General features: G+C 43.5%; 1 protein-coding gene across 2 annotated transcripts in view; it reads right to left on the bottom strand.

Moving 5' to 3' along the window:
- The window catches only part of LOC125884886 (activin receptor type-2A), a 67,709-nt gene that overhangs the window by 4,409 nt on the left and 49,062 nt on the right, over positions 1-14,238 (bottom strand). For both annotated transcript variants that reach the window (XM_049570153.1, XM_049570154.1), the window contains 2 exons: positions 6,080-6,223; positions 4,509-4,652 (listed from right to left, as the gene is read on the bottom strand). In XM_049570153.1, coding sequence (XP_049426110.1) covers positions 4,509-4,652; positions 6,080-6,223 — 288 coding nt within the window. The remainder of the gene's footprint in view (positions 1-4,508; positions 4,653-6,079; positions 6,224-14,238) is intronic.

Below are 14,238 nucleotides of genomic sequence, written 5' to 3'. Positions count from 1 at the left end.
AATAAAATAATAAATAAAGAGAATAAAATAGAGAGATGTAATAGTGATGCAAAACAAGTCAAAAATAAGTAATTAAAAACACAGATAAAAATACAATGAAATAAAAATAAAATGATATAAAGAATCTACAAAAATAATTAATTAATAATTAAATAAAAATAAATAAATAAATAAATAAATAATAACAATAGCAATAATAATTAAAAGTAAAGTCATAAATGAAATAAAATGATATAATAGAAATACAAAGAAATCAAAGTAAAAAAAAATAGCAATTATAAATAAATAAATAAATAATAGTAAAACAGAGACATGGTATCCATGATAGAAGAAATCTAAGTAAAAAAAAATAAAAATTAAACATAAATAAATAATAATAATAAAGGGATGAATAAAAAAAATATTACTTAAGTAAAACAGAGGTATTTGTGACAGAAGAAATCTCAGTTTAAAAAAAATCTAAAAAAAAAAAATAAAAACTGTTTAGAGTAAATAAAAGAAACAATACAGGACAAGAGAGAAAATTTACAAAACCATACTTTTTCTAAAAGGAATGTACATCCTTTTTGTATCCATTTTCTATATTCATCAAATATATTTAAGTACTTGTTTTCTTCCTACATCTAGAAATGTAGTTGATGATACCCAAAAAGTGATTTAGTAAGTACATAACAACTGCTCCACAACATAAAAGTGATGGCTGGAGCAGGCACCGTTTCCATGGTAACAGCAAATGGATGGAAAGCCACTAAAGCATGTGGGTAGAAATATTTTCCACAAGGGGCTTCACAATAAAAGCCTCGACAGGAACACATAGCCACAGTTTGCCTGATTGCATTCAGCGCTGAAAATTTAACGTTGATTATCACATTTATGTTTTTCTTTAAATTGATTCTTTGCTTTCAGTGAAGGGTGACAGATAAAATTTACGACCTACTGAGTGTCCTCTTAAAACCACAGTGGCGTCCTGTGGCCCTCCGCTGTCAGCGAGCCAGCTGCCTGCACATTCGTTGTCCCTGGTGAATAATGGCGCTCTGATAAATGCGATTCATTTATCTGCTTGTTGTTGTGGTGTTTGATCGCTGTTCTTTAATCTCTGTTTATCAAGGGAGGGTTTGCTGAGAGCTGCTCAAATTTCCTGATAGTTTTGTGCTATGATACCTCACAGAGATTCATCTTTCATCACCTGACAGAAATACAGGTTATATTTGTTTTAAATGTTGTAAGACAGAAAAGAGATTTCAACACTTATGTCCAAGCTGCATCTGCCTCTCATCCTTTATGCATCTTTGTTCTTACGTAATGTATGTCAATATGATACAAGGTCACTTCTGGCAAGGCCAAAGACAGATGTAGTCGCTGGAGTCACCACTAGAGGGCAGGCAGCTCCAACAGATGCAGCAAAAACATTCAATCTGATCACCTCAGTTGTTCTGTTTTTGGGTAGATGCTTTCCAGTATGCATGTGTTTACACCTGGGTTTGTTCAAGGGTTTTAACACTGTGTTAATGTCTCGTAAATTGTTAAAATACAACTGACTAATTAGGCGATATCCCTTTAAATAGACATGAATTGGCTGATATTAATATGCAAACACAGTCCAAGATATGACAGATTTAAGCACAGGGAGTTTCGGAGGTGGCTCACATCCTTTAAAGCAAGCCGCTGCACGCTACGGATACAGATGCACCAAACACCGAGGCATAAATCAGCTGTCAAGGAGCTCTGCAATCATCGTTCCAGCTGTGTTGCACCGGCGAAGGTTCAGCCCAGACTGACGTGGCCAACATTTTGACACCTGCTCTCGAAAAATGGCAGGAAGGAAAAGCGATTTGTAGGTTAAAGTTTAAGTAATGTATCCTCTCAAGACTTCTGCTTTCAGAGTAATTACAGTGCATGCTTGACAGGGCACTAAACCGTGTTTCTGATATATTGCCGGCGCTATGACCTTTCCTAAAACTCCTTAAAAACTAATTTCTTCTACTTGGAGAGCGTCTACAAGTCGGAGAAGCACTTGGGTTAAGTGGCATGCTAAGGGTTGTATTGTTGGGTTAAAGCCTCACCGCCACGCCCACAACCTTTAATTTTTCAACCTTTATTCACGCAGGGAGGGTCTCTTAAGTGCGGCGATTTAAATTCTTGGCCTGGCTGGGAAATGCAAGCAAGCGGAGCGTACGAGAATCGCTCTCCACTTCGTCGGTAATGACCCTCAAAACACAGAGGCACTTTAAGGCCCAAATGTTACATTGAGGGCAAGTGAAGCACAACGGGGCGAACACAGCATGCCTTCTCTGGATAAACAAGGCTTATAGATGAAAGAAAAACATCATGGACGCGTACATATGCAGCACATATATTGTAATTATGGACTGGCTCCTGAGGCAGCACACAGAATCAATACAATGTGGAGGTTTCACGCATGTTTCCAACTTTTACAACTTTGTTAGCCGCCTGTCCTCCGAGCTTTAACAACTGTCTACAACACGAGACGATCTAAGACGATGATATACCTGTTTACATGGACACAAACAACCTGGTTATTCGGAGACCCATCAGCCAAAACATTCAAACATTCATGTGGATACTACCTGACATGTTCCACCCACTCAAACACCGTTGCAGACCAAGTACCCCCCCTCGTGGCAACAGTACTCCCCAATGGCAGTGATGGTCTGTGGAGTGTGACAAAAAGCTCAAGGTGTCGCCCCAATCTGCTCAAGGATTCTTGTGATGTGCCGGTACCCCAGATGTACCCCCAATCCAAGGTGGTGCCTCCTTGGATCGGTCTTGAGCCCTCGACACAGGATCTCTGGGAGTGTCCTGCAGTGTCTGGCACCAGTGCGTTGGCAGCCACAGATGCTCATTCAGATTGGGATCTGGGGAGTTCGGAGGCCAGGTTGACACTTTGAGGTCTTTGTCACATTCCTTGGGCCGTTCCTGAGTGATGTTTGCAGTGTGGCATTGTGCATTATCCTGCTGGGGGGCCACTGCCACTGGGGAGTACTGTTGCCATGAGGGGGGGTAATTGGTCTGCGACTGTGTTTGAGTGGGTGGAAGATGTTTGGTGGTATCCACATGAACGCCAGAACCAAAGGATTGCATGCAGCGCCCCTTCTTCCCAGGCGGTCAGTTCAACATCTGTCTGGTTAGCATGAGCTAACGCAGCAGCAGCGGTTAGCCGCAGACACTGAGACGTGAAACAATCCCAACGAACTTGCAGTACCACCAAATCGGCTCAACTCCATACTTAAACAAGTTAATAACTGTTAGGTAACATTCGGCATGTGATGCTAACAGATAGCCCTGTCATTGAGTGTGTGCAGGCGGATTCTCAACTAATCTGTTGAGTGAACGTACTGAACTGAATCACTTACGGAACTGATTCGTTCATTTCTCAGTTCAGTTGAGCTCAGCAGCGAATGTGTAGGCCGGGATTGGAACTGCCAATTCGGTCCGTGCGAACGATGAATCACTCGCGAGTCGCGAGGCAGCCAGGGTGCAGGGAGGGACTGCAGTGACGAATCTCTCGGTGAACAACGTAACCCTGATCCCTGAGTGATTCAAATCATTTCTTCTCAGGGATACTCTTTCGTAGGGACCGTCTTCTCCAAGCTAACGGCTAATGTAGCCAGGAGTCAGGCCACATGAACACAATCACACACCTCCCCACTGTTTTAACAGACTTAGTTTCCAGAAAAACAAACTTAAAACGTTTGGCTGGCCAGTATTGAGACTCACCAGTGCAGGGCAGAGGCAGAAGCAGCTCAGCCATGTATCAGTTCAGTGAGTCGGACTAGGCAGTACACAGTCAGGGCTCCTCCTACCAAGCACTGAACGATTTGGTGAATGAATCTTTTGAATCTTCTTAATGAACTGATTCTAGTGATTCAGTAACATCTAAAGAACTGCTTTGCCCATCACTACTCAACGCCAAAACACAACGGCAACAAATGCCTTGCGTTCAGAAAACACGCCCCTATCATTTTCAATGTACAGCCCCACGGCACTTCACACCATTGTCCTATTTCCAGCCTCGCCACCTCCGGAATTAAACCCTTGAAATCTGGAGCGACATCACTTTCCATGTGCTGTTTTCAGATACCTTTTGTAAGTACCGAAACCTTTGAACAAGCAAATTGGTGCAATTTCTTTCAGAATAATGGGGAAAAAGGCAACGAGCAACTTATTAAGAAATGTCCCACAAATCCTCAGCCTCATATTGAGGTGGTTACAGTAAATCTATTCATGTAAAAATGGGTGAATAGTCATTAAATTTCATCTTGCTACAGCAGAAAAGAGTCATGCTTTGCTTTGCTGTTACCACAAAGCTCATTAAAGCATTTTGTTTCCTGCGTCGTGTAAAACGTTCCTCTCACAGCACTTGTTAAAAGTCCGTGTCCAACACCTCAAAACTGAGAATTTCTTATAAAACAAAAAATGACTCAATAAATCAAAGGAATAAATTTAGCAGGTTGCTGGTGGTGGAGCTCCAGCCCGGACAGCGTTACCTTGTCGTGGTAGGCGGTGATGAGCCACAGCTCCAGGTCCAGGTTGTTGTTCCTCTTCTCCGCGCCGATAAAGTGGAGGATGTTGTCGTGCTTCATGCCGCTCACGCTGAAGATCTCATACTCGTTCTGCCAAGAGAGCTTGTCCTGGAGAGACGGAGAGAGGCAGATGCAGATGTTATTACTGTCATAGAGTCACCCAGTTTGCAAAATAATCAAGTATAGCTTGTTGGGATGTAACGTCACTGTTTGGTTCATTCCCCGGTTCAGAGGTCATGACTCAAGGGAGAAAAGTAATGCATAAATAAACACTTTACCAAAAGGCAACAGGTCTAAAAAGCATCTCTTGTGATATAAAACTGAAAACACCGAAGTAGGGAGGAGAGTTTCGATGAGTTCCACCTTGGCCATATTTAAACATTCAAAGCCCATCAAGGGTATGCCGAAACACCGTCCTCGTTTTAGACGCAACACTTTCTCTGATGCAGCTACCGACTACTGGGAATCTGAAAACAGGTCTTCCAGCTCTGACACTGCATTTGTGACGTTAGTTCGGAACACGTTCTCACCACAAACGAACCGCACCAGAGTTTGTTTGTAACTGGACCGGACCACCTCTTCAAGAAGGTCTCGGTCCGGTTGTTTTGGTGGCACACCTGCCCTGACGAACCGCACTGAGGGGGCAAATGAACTTGCAATGATGCGAGCGCACTGAAGAACTACACATGGCACACCTACGTCCTGCCCTCATCATCAACACGATCTGCATCTCCAGATACTTGACTTTAATTGGTTTGTAGACTAGGTCTCCCATCCTCTCGTATCCTCTCAGAAAAGGGTCGGAGTCTGAGTTTATGAAGTCGTCTTTTCCTCTTCCCATGTGGTACCGCTGCTCATTTCGTTATGCTGCATTGTTCGTGGACACGCTGAAACCTACGCTGTACATCTACCACCCCTTGACAGCTTTAGTGCTTATTTCTCCTCTGCTCTGATCGCCAACACCTGTCAGCTCACACACACGACTCACCACTTGGTGATCGCCTGCAGAGACCTCCTGTAATTGGTGCGAAAGTCAGATTGTACCATTTTAAAGGGTGTACGCCAGCCAAAGGACAAAATAAAAGTTAGTAATGACTTATTCCTTCACTTTAATGCACAAATACATGATTCATTATTGCTGATAAAGAATTTGTTACAACTTAAAAACCCCAAGTGACAACAGGCACATTTTTAAAGACAACTGGCCTTTTTTTAGTCCAGGTGTGAAGTTATGACTACTTGTGATGTGTGCGACACACCGCTGGGTGATTTAAAAGGCAGCTGATAGCAGTTAGCAGCTAACTCAATGTCCACAAGTTCAGTTTTCACACCACAAATGAACCAAACTGTGGCTCCGTTTGATCGACACCAAGGCCACCTCTTTCTGTCGGACCAAGGTTCAGCTCTCTCGTTCACACCTGTAATTTTGGTCCACAAGTGAGGCAGGTGTGAAAGGGCGTTAAATCTAAGAGCCTTTCATTTGTCTTTATCATCCACACATTTCACAAAAGGGCTCAGAAGTCAAAATATAATACCTGAATGGGGAAGATCTTAACGGCGACAAATTCGTTCAGCAGCTGCGCCTTCCACACGCACCCAAAGCGCCCTCTGGCTTTCACCTCGATCAGCTGCAGCGGCTTGTGCCCCAAAATAGGGGACGGGGGTGACGGCCCGGGATCCTGTAGAGAGAGGGCAGAGCAAAAAGACAAGAGGACAGTGTTATTCTTTCTTCCTTTTTTTTTTTTTTTTTGTAGGGCATTAAAATAGCATTGGCTTATACTGAAGGTGACCGGGCTTTTGGCTCAGCGACAACGTGCCTGAGGAGCTTAGGCCAGCAGAATCACTATCATCTTCACATCTTAAATCACATCTCACATTTATAGACTCGCTTTTATGTGATGATGTTGTCTTAAAATATTTTTCTCTTGCAAACGTACTGGGTTTTTTTTTTTTTGCTTTATTTGTTTCATGGCTCTGTTGTTTGTTTTATCTGATTGTTAAAGCACTTTGGGAAGTCTGGTTTAGGAAGTGTTTAAGTTTAGCCATATTGTTATTGCTCTGAAGTTTTTTTTGGCAGCGGGGACGCAGCATAGCGAGCAGGGTTTGGACTCATTCGTTGTAAATTCGATTAAACCCCTCAGGGCTGCATTTGCTTGAGTTTACAGAAGCGGGATGGTGACTGGAGGGTTGCCAGTTTGAATCCACTGAGCCGCTGAGGAAAACTAGGCGAGAAAAGATCCAAAAACCTTGACTACCGCTGAGCAAGGCACATGGATACAAGACTGTAACATGAATGAATATGAAGCACACTTATCCACATACATAAATGGTTAAATTAAAACACTGTGATGAACCCTGGCAGGTCAAACCTCATGCGTGCGCTGTGTGTTCACGCTAATCCCGTATAAACAAAAGTGAAAGCAAGGAAGCCAAGTGTTCCAAATCCAAAGTAGGTTAAACACAGCTGGTGATCGGGATTAAGCTGATCACTTTCACATGTGACTTCACAGAGAAGGACAGAGGGCTAGCGAGGATAGAGAGGAACACAGAGGCAGAGCGAGCGGGGGGAAGGTTAAAAAGAAGCATGCAGTGAGGGAGTCACATTTCCAAGGGATAAAAGGTAGAGGAGAAAGACTAGCACATGACTGATGGCCTTTGATGAAACTAGATATGCTGCTGTAAAATCTCGACTTTACTTCCATGCCTCTGCGTCGCCGTTGTCAGTAAAAAAGAAAGAGCTTTCCCCCTGCAACGCCGCCGACGTTCATGTTTTTACTTGAACCGAGGGCTTACAAAGGTGCTCGATAAGCCGGAGCAAGTTTCAAGACCCTGAGGCCCACACAGGATCCACTCAAACAACGTGATAATATATCAAAAGCGCTTGTCAATCCCAGACTGGTTTCTTTTTTTTAACTTCCCATAAAATGCCCCATTTGGTGTGCCACTGATACGAGCCAAAGACAAGATAGAAACAACCCTCACACCGACGAGTTCTCTTTGGCTGTGTGAGGTATAAAAAGTACATTTCTGCACGCGCACACACACACACACACACACACACACACACACACACAGGTGCTTAATTTACTGTCGAGGTTTTGGCACACACCCTCTCTTAAAGACAAACACCGGAGATATCCAAGTGTTTTAACCGCCTGCCCTGACAAGATTATTGTGGCAACAGGAGCAAACTGTACATCATTTGGGAGCATTTATGGGTTTGATTTTTATCAATTTGAAACTTTGCACCTGTGAACTTGTGGCCTTTGGTTCACACAAAGAGGACTGTTTGACTATAAGAGAAAAATGGCTCGGATGCAGTGAGTCTTTACACTTTAATTGGTGTAATTCACCAAACAGAAGCCATAAAGACCGACTGTTGTGTCGCCTCACGTCAACCTTGTCTCGGCCAAAAAGCTGCACTTGAACACACCACAAAGACGACAGCTAAGAGCCAACTAGCATGCATGTTCTGCGAAATAACTCTCCATACCAGAAGGCAGCAATAGTCTGTATTTTTCATTAAAAAATGGAAGCTGGAAGAGCGACAGAACAGTCTTAAGACAAATGATATTTACCGTGTGCTATTAACCGTTTCGCTAAAGAGCTCAATGTCTATAAAAATCATCTTGACTTTAGTTGTTTGTTTACTTTCCTCACTTCTGTTTCTTTTCTCATGTGCTGAGCTGAACTGCCAATCACTGACCGACAGGCTCTGCCGATTTCAACAAGTTGATCTGGTCGAAAAAAGCAAACAAGGGCCTTGGACTTGACAAATGGACTTGAACTTGTACATCACCTTTCTAGTCTTCTGATCGCTCAAAGCACTTTTACACTCCAGAGGTACATTCGCCTATTCACACACGCTGGTGGCCGAGGCTACCGTACAAGGTGCCACCTTCTTCTCAGTTTAAACACACTCACACACCTAAGACACAGCCATTGGTAGCAATTTGGAGTTCAGTATCTTTCCCAAGGATGCTTCAACATGCAGACTAGAGGAGCCAGGGATCGACCCTAACAGATGCTCACCGACGTTTTAACACCAAGCCAGCCAACCGCCGGCTTGGTGTTAAAACTGTCGCTCGCACAAACATAGGTAATCACCACTCACCACACACGCATCTCTCTGTGTCGCCACTTCAAACTTAAGAAAACAACTAATTTTTCCGAGGCCAACATTCAGTCATTAGTTTGTCTTTAACTTTGGCCACATCTTGGTTTACGTTAAGTTCCTGACTAAGTGTGCTTCCAGCCAAAGCGGTGGCGGTGGTGTTGTTGTTGCTGGCGTACTTTCTGTACTCTTTTGGGCTAGTTTCTGTCCAGGTGATAACGTGAGCTGTGAACGTGGAGCCTATTTTGATTGTTCTTTTTAGTGATTCATTTCATACTTCTGTCAATGTTATTTCTGTCTTTCTGCACTCTTAACACCTGAAGCCACTGGTGATCCTGCGCAGTGTCCACTCCAAGCCAGCAAGCTGAAAAATTGCAATCCAGTAGCAATCTGTTTCCTACGCCGGGCGTGAGAATGGTTACAGCAAGTTATAAAGCAGCAAACGTTTGTCATTCTACCGTGTTTTCAAGATGGATAAGACATAAACTCAACCATGTCGTCTACGCTGTCTCGACTTGAAGCTTCCGTGTCCTAAAATCCCTCGTGATCCTATTCTCTATATCAAAGCACTTTGAAAACAGTCTGAAAGTTGTTCTGTAGTCAGTAACAGACAAATTAAACGGACAAAACATGAGGCACAGACAAATGCAGATGAAGTTCTGTGAACTGCCCTGCTGATATAGTTTGCTTGTTTGACATAAATATGCAGTGTATTACCAATAAGTTGTATAATATTAGTTTAATTTGAGAGCTGCTAGCATGGCTGGAGACTTGTAATCTTGTAAATATCTAATACTTTATTTACACTGTGTTATTGCTCCCTGGGGCTCATGAAGTTTCATCCCGTCTAATCTGTTTTTGAGGTTGTACTAGTACACATCACTGTGGTAGCAGATTAACAAGAAGCTTTGTAGGAATAAAGGAAAAACACTTTTGTTTTTTTTGGTTAAAAAAGAAAAACAAGGAGCAGGGTGTGTGTGTCTTTCACGAGCTGCCTGGCAGGGGGAATGGAGGATTCGAGTGGGAACTGCCGTGTTTACTTAAAACCCTCTCCCTCTAACAGAGAGCTGCGAGGCAGACCTGCTGTCTCTGCGCGCTGCTTTCACACTGAACGCCAGCCAAATGACGGGGAAAATTACCCACGACGGTGCAGAGGTTGGATTACAGCTCGAGCGGCCCGAGCAGCCCCAAAGTTGGCACCTTGGAAAACATCTTCAGGGACACATTGTGCTGAGGAAAACAACGAATGTATAGTTTCACAGGAAGGTTTCTCTACGTCTGTTTTCAATGCTGTTTCGTATATATGAGAATGGACTTTCACCAAGGAGGAGGAGCTGAATTAAAATAAAATGCTGGTGCCTTATTTGTTCTTCTGGGTGTCCCTGATTGTGCTTTATGTCTCTTACCTGACCCATTTCAGAGTCCCCGATATAAGAAATAATAAAATCCAGGCAAGGTGAGACAATTTGCAGATTTTAGGCCGTCATCCAACACTCATTTCCCCCCAATCAACTTTAAGTGTGACAGTAAAACGTGCTCTGACTCTTTGATTACCAACACTACAAGCATCACACACAAACAAGTGCAGCACAATGAGAAACTGTGACCCGACAACAGACACAAAGAGGATGTTTATATCCCCAGAGAAATTAAATATGACAGGGAAGTGGAGGACCTGAACGGTACACCTGCTGTGACTGTGGAAACTTGTCAGTGAAAATGGGGTAACACTTGTTATTGAAGGACTCCCTTTGTGCCATTACTGTTCCGTGCGCGCAAACGTGACCGAACCCAATTTCGGTGCATTTATTGAGCACGCAGTCTGGAGCGATTGTTATTCTGATCATGATTTTGTGGATGGAAAAAATTAAGGTATTATCCAGGGACTGTCTTGTCCGCCACAGTACAAGCAGTGCTCAGTGTTATGTAGCAATTTATTAATTTGTCTGCATCTCCACACAGATACCTGCGTGTTTACTGTGCTCCGTAATTGAAGAATTTTTAACTCTGGTCATGATTTCGATGAAAAAAACATCATTAGAGGAGCTGTTTTATCATGCAAGTCATACATGAGACTGCAGAAATGTAATAGAAAAATTGCGGCACATTTATTGTGCGCGGCGGGACAAGGTTCACGATTTAGATCCGAACATGATCATCAAAGGAGCATTTAAACATGCCGGTTGTTGGTAAGTTGTGGAATTGTCACAAAGACAAATTGTAACCTTGAAATTGACCGAGAAAAGTTTCTGTATTTAAAGGTTAAGTTCCATATTTTTCTACCTTGGACCCAATTTTCCCATGTTTTCGCGTTGAATCGGTCAAGTATTGAGCGAGAACACTGCCACCACTTGGGGCATTTTTGCACAGTCACTCCACATCCACTAAAAGTGCTCGTTTTGGCCAATGACAGGCTCAAATTATTTTTCTAAAGCACCTTTCCCACTGCACAAAAAACCTGCTAACGTCTGGGTTTTGTGCGTAATGGGAACGTTTCCAATCGGCATTCACATCCAGATCAAATGACTCTGCAGTTGTCCGGGTATTTATCAGCTCCGGATCTGATCGATGTTGATAGGAATACAACATTCGTGCTATTTTTAGCCCCTACCGACCGTCTCCACCTAAGCAGCACTCGATCATCGCTCCAAGTTAGTCGGCACTGAGTTTGAAAGAGAGACTGAATAAGTAAGAGATATATAAAGAGAAGTAATCACCGTAACGTTTTCGCTGGCCTCCATGCTGCTTTCTACTGTTTACGAACCTGTTTTCTGAAACAGAAAGGCACAGCTCTAGTCTACTGGCAGTGGGAAAGGAGGTACACGCGCTAATTTTGTTCGTACAGCGATTTAAGTGTCTGACAACATTATGGAAAGGATCCCAACAGAGATAGACCTTTTTGTTTAACCAGAAACTGCCTCGAATCACCATCGCCAAACCCACCAGACTCTACTTAAACAAACAGTAATTTAATCATTGTTAAACACTCTTGATTCAAGTCAACAGAAACAAAATAAAACCCACAAAAACCATATCTGTTCGCCTTTCCACTCGGCCCGTTTTCACAGAAGAAGTTCCTGGTACTATCTGAGGGGGCAGGAATTTTACAGGAACGTCTTCTCGCTTGGCCCTCTCAACCACCGTGCCTTCTCTGTGTGGCAGAATAGGAGGAAGGTTCCTGTAAAGTTACCGGGCTCTGGATGTGACGTCATCGTTGCGCGACCATTTTGACCGGGACGACGCAGCAAAGAAACAAAGAAAGAAGAAGAACAACAAAGAAGTACGAAGCAGAAGTAAGAAGAAGAAAGCAGACATGAGAAAGACGATAATCAACATTGAAGGGGCTGAGGTGGTTGCTGGGTTTCTGGCATATCTCTTCGTTTACATGGCGGTGGAAGCTATGAACGAGAGCTGCTGAGTTTTAAAAATGCCGGCTATTTTGTCACTTTCTGTTGACGTCACATCCCGCCTTGAGTATATCCAATCAGCACCAAGTAAACCCCAAGCCCCAGCCAAACGTTTTTCGGGGCCGTTCTGAGTACCGACTCCGAGGCAGGGACTTGTTTAGCCCCTGTAAAAGTTCTGGAACTCTGTCCTTCGGGGGTGGTTCCTGCGGTGGAGACACACACCAACGGCCCCGGCCCCGTAAAATTACCCCAAGTTCTTGCGGTGGGAATGGGCCTACTGTTCCAACAATCACCAACTTTGATTTGGTTGAAATGAACCCTTAATTCACCAAGTTAGATGTGAGAATACACTGCCTCTACACACGCTAAAATAACAGTTTATTTAAATGGAGTCTGGTGGGTTTGGTGATGGCGATTTCTGGGCCATTTCTGGTTAAACAAAAAGGATCTTACTCTTTAACAATAAGGTCTATCTCTGTAGGGATTATTTCCATAATGCTATAAGACACTAATAACAATCGGAGCCTGTCAGTGACAAAAACAAGCACACTTAGTGGATGTAAATTGACTGTGTGCTATTCTTTCACTCAATACTGGACCAATATCAAATTCTAAATTAGCCTCTCGACTCAAACAAAAGGAAAAAGGGTCCAGGTTGAGAAACACCACACTTACCCTTTAATGCTCTCAATGATTAAAGTCATTCTGATTCTGGTGACGACGTGGTTTAGAAATCAGTAATGGCTGCACCGTCTCATCTTTTCCTGTCGTGTTACAATGAAAGTCATCGGTATGTTGCTCAAATGTCACCGAGACAAATTCCTGTGCATCCATTGTGCTTAGTGAAATATGTGGCACTGACTCTGATCATGATGTGCGTGACAAAATGATCACAGAAGGCCTCTGTCGTGCTCGACATACCAGTGCTGTTCAAGGGTACAATGCAAGTCTACAGATAGAAGACCAAGGCGCATTCCTGCACAGTCACAACGCCAGGCAACAGAGATGACCGACTCTGACCATGATTCTGATGTGAATGATGACTGATGGATTCGATGGTTATGGCCTGATCCCCAGTACCAGCAGTGCATCACGTTACAATGCAAGTCATCAACATGTCGACAACTTCCTGGCATTTGAGATAACCCTGATGATGATGGGGCCGAAAAACAAGTTATCGCCGGACTCTTTTCTTTCTTTGAGTCTGCATTGTTTCTGGAAAACTCTTTGTCTGTCTTCCAGGCTTCGGCCTGACAAGGCGACCCGGCCCAGCCAGGACCGGCCTCCCTCGGGAGTCACCGGATCCCTTGTCCGATCGCAGGGCGCCGTGGCCTCAAACGGGGGCGCATTACACTTAGTCAGCAGACCACAGGAAACAGGAAAACAGAATCTGCTGCTTCACGCTGTTCTTCCCAACCCTCAACCCTCTCCAATGGCCTAATCGGATTACACCTTCATCTATTACATCAGAACGGGTCCTTTCGGCCTGGTTTGGTCTGTTGTGGGTTGAGATGCAGATACAGAGAAATAACAGAATCCAAATGCTAAGTTAGATTTTTAGAGGGATAACGAGCAGCTATTCTGGACTCCAAACCTCATATCTTAAGGTCATATCTTGTTGCTGATATGAACATAAAACCTGAGCTTATATAAAACACAAAAACTTGTTGACATGACCTTAAAAAGAGCTGACCTGGAAAACTGAAGTGACAATAAGCCTGGGTTTAACTCTCCCAGAGAGCCTGGCTTTTATTCAGTGAGCTACCTACTCTTCTTTTTTTTTACATTAGAATTTTCTGTGATGTCTGCAGCCATACTTCTCCAGTTTGATAAAATTTGAGCCAAAGTACATTTGCAAAGGCTTACGCTCCTCTCGTACTTAAGTAATTTACACTCTCTGACTTGAAAAATGTTCCAGGTAAGTGGCAATTCTCCTACTTATGCAAAATGTATCTGCACTCCTCCTCAGTCTGCATAGAAGATGAAAAAGCATGCCGCAGTTTCAGTTTCAAACACTTCTGCTCCGTCTCTCTCTGCATGGGGAGACATGGAGAGCCATAGGTCTCGCAGACACCGTTCTGGAAACTGGGTCACATCAGACACAATACGTTACATAAACATCACAGGTGGACATTCATACAAAAAAGGGGGCTGCATTCGGAGCCGTGTTGGC

This window comes from Epinephelus fuscoguttatus, linkage group LG24 (genome assembly GCF_011397635.1).
Source record: "Epinephelus fuscoguttatus linkage group LG24, E.fuscoguttatus.final_Chr_v1".
In the NCBI taxonomy this organism is placed as follows: domain Eukaryota; kingdom Metazoa; phylum Chordata; class Actinopteri; order Perciformes; family Serranidae; genus Epinephelus; species Epinephelus fuscoguttatus.
This window is presented reverse-complemented; position numbering and strand designations above follow the sequence as displayed.